General features: G+C 43.1%; 1 protein-coding gene across 6 annotated transcripts in view; it reads right to left on the bottom strand.

Annotated features, from left to right (window-relative positions):
• Positions 1 to 1,429: 1,429 nt before the first annotated feature.
• The window catches only part of LOC123775324 (17S U2 SnRNP complex component HTATSF1), a 75,993-nt gene continuing 55,136 nt past the window's right edge, over positions 1,430 to 22,286 (bottom strand). For all 6 annotated transcript variants that reach the window (XM_045770388.2, XM_045770391.2, XM_045770389.2 and 3 more), the window contains 4 exons: positions 20,704 to 20,873; positions 18,519 to 18,705; positions 13,965 to 14,101; positions 1,430 to 8,098 (listed from right to left, as the gene is read on the bottom strand). In XM_045770388.2, coding sequence (XP_045626344.2) covers positions 8,014 to 8,098; positions 13,965 to 14,101; positions 18,519 to 18,705; positions 20,704 to 20,873 — 579 coding nt within the window. In that variant the 3' untranslated portion in view covers positions 1,430 to 8,013. The remainder of the gene's footprint in view (positions 8,099 to 13,964; positions 14,102 to 18,518; positions 18,706 to 20,703; positions 20,874 to 22,286) is intronic.

Genomic DNA, 22,286 nt, shown 5'->3' with positions numbered 1-22,286 from the left:
GTCGACCAGTCATCCGCCTCATAGCCATGCCACCCCCTCTTCCGAGAAGATCAATTTGGATCTTCGGGAGGTCAGAGTAGGACGAACAGTACCCCCATAGGAGATGACGATGGGCAGGTGATCACTACCCAGGTACGGCCCGGTCCGTATCTGTGCCATCGTGAAGGGGCCTCTTCCAATGCAAAGATCGAGCGTTGAAGCATGTCCATTTAGCGGGTCTATCCGAGTTCACAAACCTGGCGGCGTCAGTAAGGAGAGGTCTGGGGAATCAAGGAGAAACTGAAATAGGGTTTGGCCAGCCATGTTGTGGTGGCGACCCGATAGCATGGGTTGCCATGATGAGTGCCGAGCGTTAAAGTCACCCATGACGCGGCGGGTGTCTGTGATCTGACCAAAATAGTGTTCTAGTTCCTTCTTCGTTACCGGTAGACAAGGGTTATACAGAACTCCAAAGGTGCCCCACCCATGGGAGAGGGTCACCTTCACTGCCATGAATTCTAAATGCCCACTCGGGAAGGAGTGAATTCGGAGCAAGGAGCTGGGAACTGAGTCCCTGACCAAGTAATGTAATGTTAATGTTGTAATGTTAGTGTAAAGTAATGTTACTGTACGATCAGTTAGTCATTCAGGCAGCGATCTTGCGTTGGGGGAACGTTCTTCTCTATCTGGTGGTGGTCAGGACTGGACGTGTTGTGGCTGTGTGGCTATTTATATCTTTTCCCCTCCTTCCTTCTCCTCTCTTCTTATTCTTTAAATATCAAGTTAAGTACCTTTTATTATTTGTTACTATGCCATAAAGTGTTCTAGGTACAGTATATTTAAGTGTTTCTAGGCCAGTGTTTGAAACCCCCCCAACTGTGTATTTCTCTTGGGAGGGCCCTAGGGACCATGTGTGTGTGTTTAAAGTTATCAAGTGTTGTGTTCTGCTCCTAAGGAAAGTAGACTTGCCTTTAGTTTGCTGGTTGTAACCCTAGTCTCCTACTTATGTGAAGTCAGGGAATTAATGCAAGATTGAGGTGGTAAGGTATTTATTGTACTGGGAGGGGGGGTTATTGGGGTTAATAAATATTATATTAAGGTAATGGTTGATTGGAGTTTCCATAACCTACACTGTTTTGGGAGTTAGGAACTCACTGTAGACAACAGATCGTTTATTTGGTATACTTTATTCTTCTGCTGGGAATTTTTTCCCTGGGGGTTGGGTCACCTAATCCCACTAGCTTGGAACTCCATTACCTCAAACATTGACCCTACAGAAAGCACTCACCTTTAACATAGGCTCAAGTGGGGCTCATTAGCCCGGTATGATTCCTTAAGGCTTGTCAGCTCCAGTGATTTAGCTAGTAAAGTTATTGAAAGATCCCCTCACAGAAATTAAAACAACATTCACAATGATATTTAAAGACCTTGGCATTAAGAAAAATCCATAATACCTAAAATTTTATTTAAATTTACATTAATTACAATATGATTGATACCCCATTCAAGCACACACACACACACACACACACATTGCATCTGTCTCTGTGGGGCCTCGCGACTGAGTGGACAGCGCTCAGGGGTCATAATCCTAATGGCCCGGGTTCAATTTCCAATGGAGGCGGAGACAAATAGGTAGTTTCTTTTACCCTGATGCCACCCTGTTCAACTAGCAGTATATAAGTACCTAGGAGCTAGACAGCTGCTATGGGCTGCTTCCTGGGGATGTATATATGAATATATGTACTATATATATATACAGTACGTATGTATGTGTGTAATTACCTAAGTGTAGGTACAGGATGAGAGCTACGCTCGTGGTGTCCTGTCTTCCCAGCACTCTCTGTCATATAATGCTTTGAAACTACTGATGGTCTTGGCCTCCACCACCGTCTCACCTAACTTGTTCCAACCGTCTACCACTCTGTTTGCGAAAGTGAATTTTCTTATATTTTTTCGGCATCAGTGTTTAGCTAGTTTATATCTATGACCTCTTGTTCTTAAAGTTCCAGGTCTCAGGAAATCTTCCCTATCGATTTTATCAATTCCTGTTACTATTTAGTATGTAGTGATCATATCACCTCTTTTTCTTCTGTCTTCTAGTTTTGGCATATTTAATGCCTCTAACCTCTCTTCATAGCTCTTGCCCTTCAGTTCTGGGAGCCACTTAGTAGCATGTCTTGCACCTTTTCCAGTTTGTTGATGTGCTTCTTAAGATATGGGCACCACACAACCGCTGCATATTCTAGCTTTGGCCTAACAATAGTCACGAACAAATTCTTTAGTATATCGCCATCCATGTATTTAAAAGCAATTCTGGAGTTAGAAAGCGTGGCATAGGCTCCTCGCACAATATTCTTTGTGTGGTCCTCAGGTGATAGTTTTCTATCTAGAACCACCCCTAGATCTCTTTCTTTATCAGAATTCTTTAAGATTTCTCACATAATATATAGGTTGTGTGGTGTCTATGTTCTCCTATTCCACATTCCATAACATGGCATTTATTAACATTAAATTCCATTTACCAACTGTCAGTGTAATTACCTAAGTGTAATTACCTAAGTGTAGTTACAGGATGAGAGCTACGCTCGTGGTGTCCCGTCTTCCCAGCACTCTTTGTCATGTAACGCTTTGAAACTACTGACGGTCTTGGCCTCCACCACCTTCTCACTTAACTTGTTCCAACCGTCTACCACTCTATTTGCGAAGGTGAATTTTCTTATATTTCTTCGGCATCTGTGTTTAGCTAGTTTAAATCTATGACCTCTTGTTCTTGAAGTGCCAGGTCTCAGGAAATCTTCCCTGTCGATTTTATCAATTCCTGTTACTATTTTGTATGTAGTGATCATATCACCTCTTTTTCTTCTGTCTTCTAGTTTTGGCATGTTTAATGCTTCTAACCTCTCCTCGTAGCTCTTACCCTTCAGTTCTGGGAGCCACTTAGTAGCATGTCTTTGCATCTTTTCCAGTTTGTTGATGTGCTTCTTAAGATATGGGCACCACACAACAGCTGCATATTCTAGCTTTGGCCTAACAAAAGTCGTGAACAATTTCTTTAGTATATCGCCATCCATGTATTTAAATAAAAGAAATGTGCCCAACCATTTCTGCTCCACCCGGGATTCAAACCCGGAATTCTCGATTATGCGTCGAGAACAAAACCCGACTGTACTACCGCGACCCCTGTAGTACAGGGGTCGCGGTAGTACACACACACAGTGTGTGTGTGTGTACCCGCGCACGTGTGCGCGTTAGAGAGAAATATATATGTAGTTGAAATATTGAGGAAAAAGTAGATTGGTTAGAAAGGCAAGGTCCAAGAGCTAATAGCTTGATTCTGCAGAAACAAATAGAAAATACACACAATGTGGAATTGGAGAAAACAGACCACACACAACTTACAAATTATGTGGAAAGGAATTACAGAACTCTTATAAAGAACGAGACTTAGCAGTGATTTTGGATAGTAAACTGTCACCAGAGCAGCACAAAGAACATCTCGAGTCTCAAGAAATCTCAAGAAGCGCATCAATAAACTGGAAAAAGTGCACTGGCATGTTACAAAATGGCTTCTGAAACTAAAAAACAAGAGTTACGAGGAGAGACTAGAGGCGTTAAACATGCCAATACTAGAAGATAAAAAGAGAGGCGATATGATTACCACTTGAAAATTCCAACTTGAATTTACCAAATTGACAAAGAGGAATTCCTGAAACCAGCAACTTCATGAACAAGAGGACACAGATTCAAACTAAGTAAACAGAGGTGCTGAAAAATATTAACCAATTTTGTTTTGCAAAGAGTGGAAGACAGATGGAACAAACTAAGTGAGATGGTGGAGGTCAAAACCATCAGTAGTTTCAAAGTGTTATATGACAGAGTACTGGGAAGATGGGACTACAGGTGTAGCTCTCATTCTATAACTACAATTAGGTAATTACACACACATGTAAATTCACAAGTGTAAAAAAAAAACAGCGTTGAATATAATGAAATGCCATTTTTTGGGTGAGACCCGGAGGCTTCCCAGAGCTATATGGGGCTGATGTGTATATATATTAGATCGTGGTAACAGTCAATCGATGGTGTTCTAGCTTACCAGGGACCACGAGCCAGAACCTGACCCCCTCACAGAAGCACAAGGAGCAATGGTCTATAGATACCCTTTTTTAATTGGAAGTAGTTTATGTCTGCCATCTATCAGGTCAAGCACCCAGAAAAGTCGGAAAACAATCTACAGCTGGTTAAGAATTGGGCCGGAGGGGAACCCATTTGAGGGACGCCATTATTTCGACCATGTCCAAGTGAACCCCACTCTAGGATGACTTGACAGAGCGCAGGGGAAGAGGCCAGCCCCGCCAGTCCCAAACCCCCTGAAGAAAGAGGAGCCATCCAATGCCACCGCAAGCTGGAGGAAACGACCCAAAACTCCTACAAATCGTGGGACCAGACAAGAGCAAACAGCACAAGCCTCCTTCCCATCGCCCAGACACCGACGACTCCACAGGAGGGAGCTGGCCCTGAATCTAGTACAGTACTACTAGCTTACGACGACTGAAAAAACCCTGAGCTCTGGCACAACTCTTCCGGGCAGGACCTCCACGACATCCCCCCTGCAGAAAATGCACCGCCACAAACTCTGCAAACAGCAACAGGCAAAAAGGGGACGAAAATCTAAGAGCTAGGGGGCCCAAACGGATTCCAAAGAGTGGACAAGCAACCCGTCAGCACGTGAGGCCCGAAGCAAAGAACAGAGACACTGCTTCCTTCAGAATCGGCCCAAAAGCCCTTAACAAGGCAGCCGACGCCCAAGCCGCCGAGGCAAGAGTACCTGACACAGGCCTGGAACCTAGCTCCCCCACATCCTCCTCGAGCCAGTCCAAAGACAGCTCCAGCAGAGAAAAGAAGCGCAAGACCGAAGCCAAATGCCCACAAGCATTTGTATCTATTTATCGACTAAACCCTGACCCGACTCCGATGGTTCCATCATCGGAGTCCATCCCTCAGATGTTTTGGAGCCGGAAGCAGGGGGGTATCTTATCTTGAGGTTATCTTGAGATGATTTCGAGGCTTTAGTGTCCCCGCGGCCCGGTCCTCAACCAGGCCTCCACCCCCAGGAAGCAGCCCGTGACAGCTGACTAACACCCAGGTACCTATTTTACTGCTAGGTAACAGGGGCATAGGGTGAAAGAAACTCTGCCCATTGTTTCTTGCCGGCGCCTGGGATTGAACCCAGGACCACAGGATCACAAGTCCAGCGTGCTGTCCGCTCGGCCGACCGGCTCCCTAGGACCACGACGCACAACAGAAGGGGAAGGACAAGGGGGTGCGGACGGAACCAAAGTCGAGGCGACTAAACCCCCCCCCCCCCCCCAAGTCCAGGTCCCTACAACCAAAACGGGACAGTCTCAGGGTATCCGGGGAAGCAACCAACCTAGCGTGCTGTAGCAACCTAAATCTAGCATGCAATGCTGAAGCTGCCTGCACCCGCATATCATGATCATTAGTCTGGGTGAACTGGAGTACAAACAAGCAACAAAACTCGCAAGACTCCTGGTCGAAAACGTCACCAACCCAACAGGCAGCATGACGGAGGCACACACCCGGTGAGTGACACCCTGAGATGGGGACAGAGCAACCTTCAAACTCGCACAGAGCAAGGTGGGACTCAAGAGGACTCCTCAATCAGACCAATGAGCCCCAATGGGAGTTTCCAGGGCCCTTAGGGCGACTTCTAAGAGAAGCCCAGGCAAGGTACTGCTGCTAACCAGTTATCTAAACTATCAAGCAATCAAACTAAAAGTTGAACCCCTGCAATGTGTACAATCACGGGGACCTAGTGGAGGGCTACCAAAAATACAAGTGGACCGATAGTCACACAAGGCAGACCCCCCACCAGGCAAAGAAAAGAATAACCCTGCAAAAGCACGTCTCCAGGGTAACAGAACCGGCCGCTATGTGTATATCAGACGGCTGCATAGTACCTTGCGCCCTAGCCAGCAATGATACTACCTCCTACCCAAGGTCAAACAGCGGCAGGAACCACCCCAAAGCTGACCCCAAGGACAGGCAAACACTGAGCAGCAAAAGAACACTGCGGAGGTAGTTCCTGAACAGCTTATGGAAGATAATCCTAAACTACAAGGGTAGTACTTACAGGGAATCTAAGGAAGGTGACCCTAGGGGCATGCAGCCCCAGTATTTCTGGAATTACTCCTGGCTTGCACACCACCACACAACAGAGTACCACACAAGGTACAGCACTGCTCAAAGGATGGAGCCAGAGTTGATCGACTGCCACTTAACGCAACAGCTTCAGAACTTAAGTTGGGTAGCTGGCGGGGGAGGTCTGGGGCCCCTGGGGAAAGTTACGCAGACAGCGGTGTGGCAGCTGTGGTGATGAGATGCTTGTTTGCTGTTTGGGGAGTTCTGCTTGCTCATTCGGCTTTCTGTTAGTAATTTTTAACCAGCTGTAGTTTGTTTTGGAATTCCTACCTTTCTGGGTGCCTGACCTGGAAGATGGCAGACAGACTGCTTCCAATTACATGTGTCTATAGCCCATTGCTCCTCATGCCTCTCTTGAGAGGGGCCAGGGCCCCGGTAGGCCTAGAATTCCATCAATTGACTGTTGCCACGGTCTAATATATATATACACATCAGCCCAGTATAGCTCCGGGGAGCCGAAGGGGCTCTCCACAGAAAACCCATGTTGAATGTAATGAAATGCCAAATTCTGAGTGGGCCCCAGTAACTCTCTGAAGCTACTGTACAATATGCTGAAATTATACATCTACCAGGTCATATCAGCCATGTAGTTCTACAGGCCTACCAGCACCAGAACCTGGACCACTCAAAGATGCCTAGGGAGCGGTGATGTTTATTTCTGTCACTTCACTAAGGAAGGCAACCACAAGGTCAATGAGTCAAAACACACCACAGCTGGATTCAAAAAGAGATTGAAGCCTCAAAACCCACCAAAAGAACTCCCCCCAACTATGTAAACAAATGATCAAATTCTTTTGAAACTAACATGAGCTGATTTGTCCCACTCCCCTCACTCGTTTGGGGGACAGGAGCTCACCACCAGTTGGCGTCTCGGCCCATTCCATAGCTGATGTAGTACATACCAGGTTGCCTCTCTTCCATGCTGGCTCTGGTGGTCTGCTTGTTCAGCTAAGTGGGGGGTGACTGCTCGTTATGGCTGACTATGGTGGCACTACTCGTACACTGCAGTGTAGAGCGAGCCTACAGTAGTTTTGAGAGCACTAGTTCCAAGAGAATTCAATCATTTGTTTACATAGTTGGGGGGAGGGGGGAGATTTTTAGGCAAGTTTCAAGGCTTCATACTTTTTTTAATCCAGCAGCAACAGTGTGTTTTGACTATCTGACTTTTTGGTTGCCTTCCCTGGTGATGTGGCAAAAATAAATGTCACCATTCCCTGCACCTTTGAGTGGGCCAGGTTCTGGTGCTGGTCCCCAGTAGGCCTATAAAATTCTACAGTTGATGCGACCTAGTAGGTTGTACCATCTCATCCTATAGTAGCTTCAGAGAGCCACAATGGGTTTCCCATAAAAAATATACAAAAGTTTCCCTTTAGGGAACAGAGTTATAGACAGCTGGAATAATTTAAGTGAGAAGGTGCTGGATGTCAAAACCATCATTTGTTTCAAAGTGTCATATGCCAAAGATTATAGGGAAGAAGGGACACCACGAGTGTAGCTCTTATTCTGTAACTACACTTAGGAAATTACACACACTCATTTTCTCTCTTATATAAATTATCTTTCACAAGGATGCAACAAATGCCATTCCAACAACAAAATGACAAATATACAATCAAAATTTTTGAAATTTTTTTTAATTTAATTTGAATTACTGTACAAGAAATATGAAAATTATGTTATTGAAATAAAATTATCAATCATAAAAAATGTGTAATATATATATAAAAAAAATGTAAACTTCAGGAAAAATCTTGAATGTAAGCTTAATGTTTATAGTGCCTTATTTCAGCTCTTGGTATTTCATTTGTTTCAATTATCAGTGTTCTCTTCACTTTCCAAAAACTTGCTCCATCTTTTCAATCGTTCTTCTCGTTCTGCTTCTGTTTCTTCAATCCTTAAAGCAATAATAAATAGTGATTAGTAAAATTAAAAGAAAAATACAATTACAAATACAATTCCTCAATCTATCCATTGGTGAAAAATAGAAAGAGTGAGCAATACCCTAACCTCAGAGATGAACAAGACACATGGCCCTAGGGATGGTGATGCACCTGGAATGGAGACATAGAAAAGGGAAGGGGGGGACAACGAGCTGCCCATGGGCTACCTCAAAATGAGCCTGCAAACACATCCCTTCAAAGGGTTAAGTAAGCAGGATGAAACACTCCTAAGACCAATGGAAAGCAGCCTCCTAGCAGAACCCAGAGTAAACCCCATACCCACAAAGGCAAGAGAATAAGCCCAAGAGACCAGCAGGAGCAACATGCTCAGCAAGGGCGACATACGTGACATGGGCAACATAAGCAGCAGGGGCAACATAGGTGACACATGATGCAACATAGGCATCATGGGTAACAGAAAGAAAGCCAAAGCCACTCTGGGAAACCTGGAAACCAACTGCCTATGAAAGGGCGAACCTGCAACTGCAAATGAGAAAATGATTACATTCAATGGCTGTCTCTTGAAACTTTGGGTATCATTCCCATAAACCTAACATCCTGAATATTGACAAGTTGTTTAACCCTTTAACTGCGCAACGCGCCTGCAGGCTCCGGCTTGGGGTGCGCTACATGCCTTGGGGTGTTTGTATTTTTCATGTTCAATTTAAAAGTGGCGCGCGGTGACGAGGGTATGGAATGGATGGCTGGGGTCCCCAGTGATCACCCGCCATCTTGAAAAAAAATCCCAACATGACCTGCGGCCACGGGGAGCCCCAGTTCCCAAGCAGCAACCATGTCTGACGCATCGTCAACAAGCTCCCATTCCACGGTGACCCGCGGTCATGGAAAACAACTCTCTGAGGAGGAGATTCATGACATTTTGTATGACGACGGTGCTATGGATGATGACCTGGACTAGGATCCAGAGAAAGATCTGACACAGAGGTCTGATACGAGTGAGGGAGAGACAGAAGTGGATGATGTGGTGAGCGTGTACGGTACATGCTCCTCGCCCGGCCTGTCTCGCCGCCCTGGGCCAACACCGTTATCATCACCACTATCATGTACTGTATGTCCCCAGACACTAGTTCATTATTCAGTGACAGTACATGTGACGAATCTTTCTCGGGCTTCAGTGACATTGGCTCCGATACGAGTAGTGTGGACGACCCGAGTACTAGCAGTGGGGATGGCACCAGGCGGGGTTTTGCTGCCTCAGTAACACATCGAGGCAGGCGGCAGCATGTCTCATAGCATGACGGCAGTGGGCCCTCAACATCAGGTGTTCGTGGTAGGCCTACGGTACGGAAATCTGCCTCAGCGCCAAGCATACCTTCACGCAGCTCCAGCAGCAGCAGCAGACGACGTAGCCGTAGTTTTGGTGCCCATGGTGGTGTTGGTCGTGGTGTTGACGCCAACACCAAACCCCCTAGTGTACTTGTGTGGGAGGATTGCGTCACATTTGTCCCTCAAATACCAACATTTGATGATATCGACGTTGGTGTTACAGCTTTATTCCCGTATACTGGTGATGATATGGCGGACATGGAATATTTCCAGGCATATTTTGACAATGAAAATGTCTTCATGACCCATCTTGTGACCGAGACAAACACGTACACCCACACCCTCAGACAGCGGCATATTACCTGCCTCACGCGATGGAAGGATACGACAATCGACGAGATGTACGTGTTTCTCGCACTATGCATGATGATGAAACACTCTGAGAAAGCTGTCGTCCAGGACTATTGGAACAAAGACAGCCTTGTTCCATCGCCCGTCTTCAACTGGTATATGTCGCGGGATAGGTTCTTGAGGTGCCTGCATTTCGAGAACAATGCAAATGAGAACAGACACGACAGATTGTGGAAGGTACGCAAGGTACAGTATTCAGCAACCTGCGAGGGAAGTTCAGGGATTATTTTGTACCTGGACAGAATGTTGTTATCGACGAGTCGTTTGCATTGTTCAAGGGCAGACTGGCATTCAAGCAGTACATCCCTTCCAAACGGCACCATTTTGGCCTGAAGTTTTTCGTGCTGTGCAATTGTGAGACTGGTATCGTCCTGAACATGATCTTGTAATCCGGTACAGACATCGACATACCATCTCAAGATGAGCATGGGTTCTCCGGCAGTGTCGTAAAAACCCTGATGGAACTGCTGCTGAACAAGGGGCATATACTGTTCACCGACAACTATTACACCAGCTCCCTGTTGACCAGATACCTCCTTGCCCACAACACCAGCGCATGTGGCACTGTGAAGCTCCTCAGGAAGGAAATGCCAGTGTTCGGTATAGGTATAGGTGTGGGCGAGTGCCAGCTGCGCAAGTGTAACAATATGCTGTCAGTGCCGTGGAAGGACAGACGCGAAGTGAATATGCTGACAACGATTCACACCGGTGCCATGTTGGACACTGGCAAGGTCCATTTTCAGACACGCAACCCCATGTACAAGCCGGACTGTGTCATAGACTATAACGTGAACATGCGCCTCGTCGATAAATGTGACATGATGCTTGGTGGTGTGGAGTGCGTGCGCAGGTCTGTGAAGTAGACGAAAAAGTTCTTCTTCCACCTCATGGATGTTGCAGTGCTCAACTGCTTCAATATGTACCTGATGAAGTCCGGTATGAAACCGTCTATATGTACCTTTATCTCTATATGGGTGCAAGCAACAATGCCACACGCAGTTCCAGACAGACTGCGGGGTAATGAGAACTTCGGGGAACACATGCTGGAGTATATGCCAGGCACAGCATCACGGGAGAAGGGTAAACGTGCATGCATAGTCTGCAGGAACACTACACGCAGACCACAAAAGCATAGATGCATCAGCACCTGGTGCGTGGAGTGCAAGGTGCCACTCTGCCCCGTTGGCTGTTTCGCAGCATATCACACACTCGCAGAGTACCGAGTGTGTGTATAGTGTGTGTGTATATAGTGTGTGATATTGTACAGTGTGTATATATAATGTAAATATAAATATATCTGCGCGATATATTAGAACTAAATGCAGGATAAATGTACTTTTTTGTGATGCACGTAACACAGTGTCTATGGACAGTACGGATGTTCTACTGCTATAATATAGTGTACGCGTTCATCATACATCGGTTCAGCACGTAAAACGTAATAAATTGTATTTGGAAATGTGCGCAAAAAATGTGCAAAAATATATTCGCGGCATCCCGCCCCAGGAGCTTACGGCACAGGCGCACAGGGAATGATGACATCACGTGACATCTTACGGACCCCATAGCAGCCAAAGTAAGTACAATTTCGACATTCTGTTGCTATACCCATATGCAGGGAGGGGTTTTTGACACTTTCAGAACAAAAAAAAAAGAATTTTTTCCTGAGATTTTATTTCTTGCACACTGGGGGGGTCATATTTGGAGGCGGGCCCGTTAAAGGGTTAATTATCAAACATAACTCCAATAAGTGTCAATGATGAGTACTAATTAGTCTTTTTTACATCATTTACATTAAGCACAACTACTGTCATTTTATGTTACATAACTTGCACCATGTTCATATAATTCACTTATGAACTGTGACCCCGTCGGAAATTTCTGACACCCCGAATGCTAACCCGACACCACAAGATACAGTAAATACGTTGTGTCAGGAAATTAATTTTACTAACAATAATAATTTCTAGCAAGGGAATGTCAAAAGTTTCCTAGAATCAAATTCGGGCGGTTGCGTCAGCCACCACAGACCACGCGGTGATTATTTTGTTGCTTAACTCTTATATCCAGTCTACAATTTGCTTTCATTTACAATTATTATTTTAGACTGGAATTAACTAAAACTTAGATAGAATTAAAGTACTCTTCCACCTGAGGTAAAATTACCACAATTGTGAATGTTAAGTCACTGCTGGTGGAATAGTCACACCATGAGTTTAGCGCATATCAGATGTACAGTACTTACAAACTTCTAGTCCAGCATTAGGGAAAAATCTAAAACTTTTCTAGATTTAGAATTAATACGTTAAAGTGTAAAAAACGCTTAACTGTTCTAATTAGTAAACAAGTTAGAGTAACGTGACTATTCTTGTGACGCACACCTCGGGAGGAGAGAGCACACTTGTGCGTGTGCAGAGGAACTGAGAGGAGCAACTCTCCATCATGAGGGAAGCAAATTTAGTAGCGACGGATATTGACATCATCCGTGGTTCTACAATGTTCCAATGCTGCTGCAACCCTCAGACTACAAGGCACACAGTATCTGGTCGGTAAAATATACTCATTATCAATTCATGGCCATGTTTTAAGGTATTTGAGTGAATGATCGGTTATGTGGCATGGCGATTAAACATCCCTGGTAAGCACATGTCTAGTTAGGGATTCACAACTACTGACTGAGATTAGCTGTGAGGATATTAGCATTATTGTGTTTACAGTGAAAAATATTGCCAGATGGAGGTGATCCGCTGTGAGCAAGAGGTTATCTTCTGTGGCAACACGAGACTCGGGCGCCCTGGCGATGAGACTCTTACCTTAACTGACTCCTGATTATTATTTATTTTTTTTTTGGGGGGGGGGGGGGTATTCCTGCATGGGTCCTAAGCCTCTGGCTGGCCCACTAAGTGTTTCTTGTTCCTGTTTTACTTGGGTGGAGTATGAGTATGACTCGTATGGTCGCTTCGATAAGATTTTGTCCCATGTATTTAACAACTTCTGCTCTGTTGAATCTTAGTTGAAATCTTAATGGGTTTGTAACTCTGCACTGTGTTAGATAATGTTCCAGTGGTCTGTCGGGCATTTCTCCACAGTGCTGACATTTCCTCTCATCTTCCGGAACCTGTAAGCCTATTTCCCATGCACATGGGTATCCAAGCCTAATGCGATGTAAGTGTACTTCTGTTGTTCTACTGCTCTCTTTCATCAACCTAAGTGGTTCGTAGTTGGTTGAATTCTTGTACCAACCCGAAGATCCTGATGTTGCAACTGCTGTGTTGTGGTCAATGTACATCATCTGCATTGTTCTGTTTCTAATTACTTTCTTAATCTGTGATAGACTGTGGTATGTAAACGTCTACATTTCTTCTCTTAGTTGCAAGTTTTGCAACTTCGTCTGCAATGTCATTTTCTATTATTCCCACATGACTTGGCACCCAGTTGATAAGTACCCGACGGCCTTGACGTTTGAGTGTTTGCATTAATGATATGACATTTGTGATCAGATGGATGTTATCACATATGTTTTCCTGTTTCAAGGTTCCAGTGGTAGTTCTCGAATCTGTATGTACGATAACATGTTGTTGGTGTTCAGCAAGAGCATGTTCCAAAGCCTTTTGAATGGCTAGTGTATCTGTAAAGTTGAACATCCATTTGAGTCTCCAATTATTTACAGTTTCCTGCTTTAACTGCAGCTCCAGTTTCTTGTCCCTACTGGGACTCTCCTGATGATTCATGTTGAAACTTCCTTATCAGCTAAGGCTTACAATAGCTTCAGTAGTTAGTTACTAATCCTATAATAATTTCTTTAACTATAACTATTGATTATATGTAACATTGAATAAACCCTCCAGGATGTGTGTCAGGGTAACACCCAGTAGAAGTTAGACTTGAGTAATACAGTCCACTTCTTTTAAGTGGACTGCATTACTCTTGAAGTCTTTTCTTCAGTCCATTTTAATAATCATTTAAATAAATACAGTTACCTGCTGGGAAATTCCCCACACCACCAACCTATAAATACATATTCAAAACAGTCATAGTGGCATAGCACAGCTTTAGGATATAAAAGATTTTGTTTAAACAATAAACTTTGAACACTATTCCTTCTAACATACATGTACTTACTTGAATTTTTCTTTTCCATCCCAAACTGAAACATGAAGGGTTCGCCCATTGTAAAGGCGCCTGTTGAGAGTTGCTATGCACATGTCTGCAAATTCCACTTCCTCAAATGTTACTTGGACAACACCATCTGGGTGGAGCTGTAAATCAAATAATTAATTAAAAGGGACTACAGTAATTAATGTAAGCCTATCTTCATAACGTTACACAATCACAGAAGCCTCCGAGATCTAACCGAGCATACCCTGCGCTAGTACCAGAAACTTACTTGCTCGCGCTCTCTCTCTCGCGCGCGCGCTCTCTCTCTCTCGCGCGCTCTCTCTCTCTCTCTCTCTCACGCGCTCTCTCTCGCGCACGCTCTCTCTCTCTCTCTCGCGCGCGCTCTCTCTCTCTCTCTCGCACGCGCTCTCTCTCTCTCTCTCTCTCTCTCTCTCGCGCGCTCTCTCTCTCTCTCTCTCTCTCTCTCTCTCTCTCTCGCGCGCGCTCTCTCTCTCTCTCTCTCTCGCACGCGCTCCTCTCTCTCTCTCTCTCTCGCGCGCGCTCTCTCTCTCTCTCTCTCGCGCGCGCTCTCTCTCTCTCTCTCTCTCTCGCGCGCGCTCTCTCTCTCTCTCTCTCTCTCTCTCTCTCTCGCCGAACAGAGAGAACATAGTAAGAAAATTGCAACTGAAAACCGAACAGAGGCAGAACTCCCTCAATTCCCATGGAAACAAGCAAAGGTCCCACCTTCTAGTTGCGCCGCTCATTTGCACAGCCCTCCCCTCCCTAAGAGGGGGCAGGGGGAAGACCCAGACCCAACCGCGCCGACTACCTAGCACTCCAGTTCAGAAGCTAAGCATCAAAACAATGTGAAAAACCAGAGGGGTGCCAGAGAGACTCCGGTGTTCATTTAGAAAATGGCGTTTCATTACATTCAATGCTGGTTTTCTGTGGGGGGAGCCCCATCGGCTCCCTGGAGCTACCAAACCAAAGATAAGGAAAAAGAGGGACTTACATGGAAGGCAGCTGCCACACACTCCTCAACGCCAAGTCGAGACAACTGGCTGCAACCTGCAATCCAAAGCAACACAGGAATGCCCAGGAGCAGGAATGTTAACCAAATATTGGGTGGCCAGGACCCTGTTTGATCTCCAAAATCCTCGTGCCTGAATATCACAAGTCACCTTCCACAAGGTGACTTGTGGAAGGTGGCCCCAAGCCCCAAGGGTAGTACTTACAGGGCACCTAGGGAAGGAAACCCAAGGCGCATGCAGCCCGAGTACTTGAGAAATTACTCCTGGCTCACGCACCACCACACTACAAGGCACAGAGCTAGAGGACATGAAAACAGGAGCCAGAGACACACGACCATTGCCAATTACATCAGCCAAAGAACTGGGGTCTGGGGCTCCCCCTTACCCCTCCCGGGGAGGGGGGGGGTTGTGCAGACAGCAGCGTGGCAATGTGGTGCTAGTTTGATCATGCTCATTTGATAGTTTTCATTTGGGGAGTTCTGTCCACTAGTACTGCTTTCAGTAGCAATGTTAACCAGAATACGAGTTTGTTTTGGGGCGCTTACCTTTCTGGGTGCCTGACCTGGTCAATGGCAGACATACAATGCTTCCAACCATATGGGGGTTTCTATAGGCTATTGCTCCTCATGCCTTTCTGAAGGGGCCAGGTTCTGGCTCATGGTCCCCAGTAGGCCTAGAACTCCATGCACATTTACTGATGCCAAAGTCTAATATACCCATATCAGCCTGGATAGCTCCGGGGAGCTGCAGGAGCTCCTCCCCCAGAAAAAGACACTATATAATGAAATGCCATTTTTTGGGTGAGCCTCTTTGACTCCCTGGAGCTATCAGGCTAATATGCGATACATTAGACCAGGGCTTTAGTCAATGGAGTTTAGTGGTCCCCTATTGGGGACCACGAAACAGAACCAGGCCCCCTCAGAGAGACACAGGGAGCAATGGCCCTGGAAAACCCCCCTTGTGGTTGGGGGTTTTCCTTATCTGCCATCGACCGGGATTAGGCACCAAGAAAGGTACGCATAACAAAACAGACCCCCACACGGTAAGAAAATTGCAACCATAAACCAAACACAGAACTCCCTCAATTCCCAAAGAAACAAGCAAACATTACACACTGTCGCCGCACCACTAAAGAAATTGTTCACGACTTTTGTTAGGCCAAAGCTAGAATATGCAGCAGTTGTGTGGTGCCCATATCTTAAGAAGCACATCAACAAACTGGAAAAGGTGCAAAGACATGCTACTAAGTGGCTCCCAGAACTGAAGGGCAAGAGCTACGAGGAGAGGTTAAAGGCATTAAATATGCCAAAACTAGAAGACAGAAGAAAAAGAGGTGATATGATCACTACATACAAAATAGTAACAGGAATTGATAAAATCGGTAGGGAAGATTTCCTGAGACCTGGAACTTTATATCTATGACCTCTTGTTCTTAAACTAGCTAAACACAGATGCCGAAGAAATATAAGAAAATTCACTTTCGCAAATAGAGTGGTAGACAGTTGGAACAAGTTAAGGGAGAAGGTGGTGGAGGCCAAGACCGTCAGTAGTTTCAAAGCGTTATATGACAGAGTGCTGGGAAGATGGGACACCACGAGCGTAGCTCTCATCCTGTAACTACACTTAAGTAATTACACTTAGGTAATTACTCGTTTCTCCACCCCCTCTCAGGAGGGGGAGGGGGGAGTCCCGGACCCCTCGTGCCGGCTACTTAGCAACTCCAGTTCGTTGCCTAAAGCGATCCAGGGTGGATGTCATCTCTAGCCCTGGTTTCCAAGAAGTGTTTACCTTCGTAGTGTCCAGGTAATGTCAACAGCTAAATAACATATAGTGACAAGTTTAAAATGCTTTAAAGAATTTGCATGAACTGAATAGACAATAACCCTTAGACCGTGGAATGCATACATATATGATTTGACAAAAAATAATTTAACATAAGTTTTTAAAACTTGCACAAACACTTTCCAATATTTTTTGCATAATCAACTAGGCAAATGCTCCAACTTTGTCTAAATGATCACAGCGTAACTTGAAAAACAATCAAAATTAATTTTAAAAATGAATATTGAAAACTTCAGATTTTCAATTCAGAATAAAAAATATGAACTATCATTAATTGTTCATTTAATGTTATTATTCTCTCAGAATAGCATATGATCTTCATTTTCATCAAATTAAAATATAGGTTTTCAGTATAGTTTACTGTAAAAAAATTGTCGATAGGGCATTTGAAATATGCGGCAAATTTAGAAAAAAAAATTGTAACTCCAAATGTATAAAGTTTATGAAAATCCATTCTGATAGGATTGTAGAATAGACAGCTGAGCACACAATATGTCAAAATAGCGAGAATCGGTTAATAACTGGAATTTTAGAAGCCACTCAAAGTTGAAACTCTGGTTTCAGAGATAATTGAATTTGAAGTTATCAACAATGAATAAAGGTAGTTTTAATTCAATAATTTAATTGTATGTTTTAATAAACATTGTTTGGCACTCGTACTCGAATATGTGAAAGTTGTAGGTCAATATGTGTGGAATGAAGGTTAAGAAAAAAATAACCCCAACACAAAATATAGGGATAATTATAATAATTATAATGATTTAAGGGATATATTTAGGGTATACTTTATATAAGAGAAGAAGCCCTAATATGGTCTCTAGTCATCAAAACAACCTAAAGAGACAAAGAAAATATAGTTTGAAATCAGATAAAAAATCAGCCAAAAAATATTAAAAGTCTCAAGTTTTGAGAGTTGTGACTGACTTATTTGTTGACCAATTCCATTCTATCTTCACATAGGTTTGGAAACATATGCATTCTCCAGGATGTAAAAGTTACAACAAAATCAGATAATAAACAAAGAAAAAAGAAAACAAGACTCTTTAAAAAAAAAAAAGATCCCCTAAAAAAAATATTTGAGAAATTTATAAAAGTAACATATATTAACATTGGACAATGTATTTATATGATATATAACAAAATAGAGCATATTAACATAATTATTCATTATTATTTGTGTTATTATGTATTACTCAGCAATGATATAAAGGCACCAACTGCATATCCACTTTGTGGACACTTCTTACTATTGTTCTTCTGTGAGCATAGGACAGGTGCTTGCATCTCTATAGCTGCATAATCCTTCAGTTCCAGTTATTAGGAGCTGTTCTTATCAATAACACGTTCTTATTTTATTTTATATATTTAATATATATATATATATATATATATCTTTAACATTTTACAGTTATTTTTACATAATTCAAATATTTTTCGTTACTATACCCCCTATATTCGCGGGAATATGCGGGGTCTATGGGTTAATATAGAACAGGAAGAAATATTAAATATGATGTAAAGATTACAAAAAATTAATACTGTATATCTCATCTGTTATGAAGAACTTTATATATGTGTTATGTATATTCTGGTTATAATTTCCACCGAGACTTAATTAAATGCAAAATCTTGGGATAAATATGAATACACTAAACCAAACCAGTGAATTAAAAGTTATTAGATATACTGCTTTGCACCAACTTACGTCATGCAGCTCCATTTTCTTAATTTTTCCAAAATTTTCACACTGATTTCTCAATGTCTCTTTATGAACCAACATTTTTTCCATAGCATCCACGAACTCCCTTGGATCAAATGCATTACGTATAACAACAGTATTTTCGTTTTTTTGTCTTTGGCCGCGCAATGGTTCTGGCCGCCAGTCAAATAATCTGCAAAAAGAGAAAAATATAATTTAACAAAAAAAGTATATAAAAAGTATCAGTATACAAAAAGTATTAGTATAAAAAGCTAGTTTTTAGCAAGACCTTTGGATCTTTTTGGATCTTTTTTTTTTTTTTTTTTTTTTTTTTTAATTCTCTACTGGTTGATACTGATGCTAAGAAGAGATTAAAGGATATTCAAGTCAGCCAAGATTGACCTCTAAAAGTTTGTTCACATACTGTGCACTCCAACCTTTGCTAAGCATTACTTTGCATCACAGTTATATTGTACTGTACATCCAAAATTCAGAGCTATGATGTCATTGTAGGATATTGTTGAGAACACCTGTAGTAAGGAGGGGCTTCTATAGGGAATTGGCATGAGGATAAACTTGCAGTCAATTGTGTTGTGTTTTACCCCAGTGTGGAGCGGCTGGTAGATGCAGACAGTTGTGCATAAAACAATGATAAAAAAAAAAGCAGCAGCAGCTGCAAGAGCAAACAAAATACCAGACCAGGGCTTTAGTCAGTGGAGTTCAGCCTACCAGGGACCACGAGCCAGAACCTGGCCCCTTCAGAGAGGTTTCAGAGAGCAATGGTCCTGGAAACTCTCCATGGTTGGGGGCTTTCCTTAACTGCCATTGACTGGGATTAGGCACCCAGAAAGGTAGGCATAACAAAACAAACACCACCTGGTAAGAAACTAACAATGAAAAACCAAAAAGAGAGGTAGAACTCCCTCCAATCCCAAGGAAACACACACTACTGTGTGTGGTTTTCCATGGTGCTGTTTTCCATAAATATTTTCAAGAATAGCTGAATCTCTTCTTGACCAACGGACACTCTTCGAGGCTGGCTGAATCTCTTCCTGCGTGGGACCTTACAAAGCGATCTTTTCACAACTACCTTACAAATTGGTCTTTTCCTATAATCTTTTCAAGACTACCTTATGCTTTACAAGCTTGACTACAAACCACCTACAGGTACTAAAGCCAAGGGTGTATGCGAGTGTTATTTGCAAGGACACAGAACGAAGAAAAAGGAAGCGAAAATCTCTCTCTACCTGGTGCAATGAGAGCGAAGTCGCCATGTGTACCATGGACTACTTCTTTGATTATTACTCACTTCCGAAGTACTGAGTGTGTAATACAGTGTGTTACTGTGTAAATAGTGTGTGAAACTGTACATATTGTAATTTTAGTGAATTTTTAACAATATTGCGATAATAAACATTTATTGTGGACACATTACTGACATGTATCACAGGTCCATGGAACATTATGAACATTCTACTGTATACATATATTGTAAAGGACACAAATATGCATCATATACAATAAAAAAACAAATAAAACTGCATTGGAAATATATAGAACAAATAATTGAAAATATATTTGTGGCAACATCCGGTGCTTGAATGACCCGCGCGACCGTGTCTGGGTGATTCACGCACGGCGACCAGGCCCTGATGACATCACAGCGCACCTTGTCCACATCCCCACAGCCAAAGTAAGTGGAATTTGGTATTTATTTTTACATAGACATGTTCAGGGAAGGGAACTTATCATTTTACGAAGAAAAAAAGAATTTTTTGAGAACACTTGATTTCATGCGTACCAGGGGAATTTCACAATAAACTCGGCTTCTCACAGTGGTTAATGCAAAGTAAAGATTGGAAAGGCTTCAAGTATACATGAATGAACCTTTTAGAGTTCAATTCAGGATGCAATGAGTATTCTCCAGTCTTCCCGTAGCGCCAATATGACCAAGATGAGACAATTTGAAAAGATACGTGCTATACAGGTGAAGAATACTGAACTTACACCAAGTATACTTTCCATTGAACCATTAGGATCTAGACTTGGGGAACAACCGAGTGGAAAATCTCAAAATTTTTATATGTAAAAACTGGACTGGACTCTAATTTACATAAAACTTACTGAGTGGAAAATCTCAAAATTATTAAATGTAAAAACTGGACTGGGCTTCAATTTACATAAAACTTACTTTTCCTGTCGTTTCTGGATTTTTTCTAAAATTTTCTTTTGTTTTTTCCGAGGTTTCAGCTTTGGGTTATACTCCCCTTTCTGTTGAAACTTGGCTTTTTCAACGTGTATCTTCTTATTGCCAACCTGATACTCATCAAGGATTTGCATGGCTAAATTCACAGACTCTACCTGCATGAAAGTCATCATATAATCAATAATCTTATTTATTAAGTACATTATACACATGCTTTGAACACTGGATTCAAGTTAAAAATTAAATCTGCACTCGAAAGTTAATAAAAATTTATTTAGTATCACAATTTGGGACATAACATAATGATAAATGAGGTGATGGGATGATTATAAGGAATGATAAAATAATAAATATAATTACTGTGATCCCTCGCACAAAGCATCATCTTGACCCCTTCCAAGTGCTATATAGTCGTAATGGCGTGGCACTTTCTGATAATTCTCTTTCCTTCACTTTCAAAGTTCCAACAGAGTTGGAACTTCGGAAGTTCACAAATTTACTATTGAACTTTCCATGTGAAGAAGTAAATAAATGCTGGAGTATTGAGTGTCAATGGGGGAACGAGTAGTTCTGTGGTTTTCCTTGAAAATGCTTGCCATTCCTGACTTTTTGCACATTTCCATGTGATTCTTGTTTTTTGGGTAAAACCCCTTGTGGTTTCCTGAAGCTATACGGTGAGAGCCATTTATTAGGTCACATCAGCTGTTGAGTCCTATAGCCCTATCAGGAACCAGAACCAGAACCTGTATTCCAGTTTCCCCTCAGAGGCGCAGAAAGCAGTGACACTTTTGCCACCTCACCGGGTAAGGTATCTAGAAAGTGAGTAAAAATAAGTAATTATCAAAAGAAGGCACCAAACCAGGAAGGCTATGTAGCACCATCAAATGCACAGGGCGCTAAATATCACCAAGGATGCCAATACAAGAACAGAAATGCATAAGGCGAACGATATCAAAAGTATCCGATTCACCAAGAATTCTATCGAGGAACAAGTGACCGCAAGGGACAGTTGAAAAGCAAAACACACGCTCGTCCTGGAAGTCAGGACATTCAACAAGGATATGGACGACGGTAAGAGGGACAATGCAAATTTGACAATAAGAAGCTGGGCGGCGCTCCATTAAGTGTCCGTGAGTTAAGCGAGTACCTGTATGGCCAAGACTCAACCTCGCTAGAGCCGTTTCCCACCGCCAGTTACGGTGGCAGGAAGAAGCCCACAGGGATACACAACGCTTAGCAGTACACAGTTTGTTACCAACAACAGAAGACCAACCCAATTCCTCCAACCCTGCCAATGGGCAAGGATGGAGGAATGAATAACTGGGTGAAAGTCGGAAAAAGGAATACCTTTACGAGGAACGGGTCAAGAGCGGATAGCCTCTCTAGCGGCAGCATCCGCATGCTCATTTAAAGAAACACCAATATGGCTCGAAACCCAGCAAAACTCTACGGATTTAAATTTCCTAGAGATAAGAAACAGCCAATGTTGAATCTCAACGACTACCGGATAGACAGGATTAAAGGACCCCCGAGAGCCACGAGGGCACTACGAGAGTCGACTACAACCA

The sequence above is a fragment of the Procambarus clarkii genome, chromosome 70 (genome assembly GCF_040958095.1).
Source record: "Procambarus clarkii isolate CNS0578487 chromosome 70, FALCON_Pclarkii_2.0, whole genome shotgun sequence".
NCBI lineage: Eukaryota > Metazoa > Arthropoda > Malacostraca > Decapoda > Cambaridae > Procambarus > Procambarus clarkii.
The sequence above is the reverse complement of the archived record's forward strand: the minus strand, read 5'-3'. Positions and strand labels throughout refer to the sequence as shown.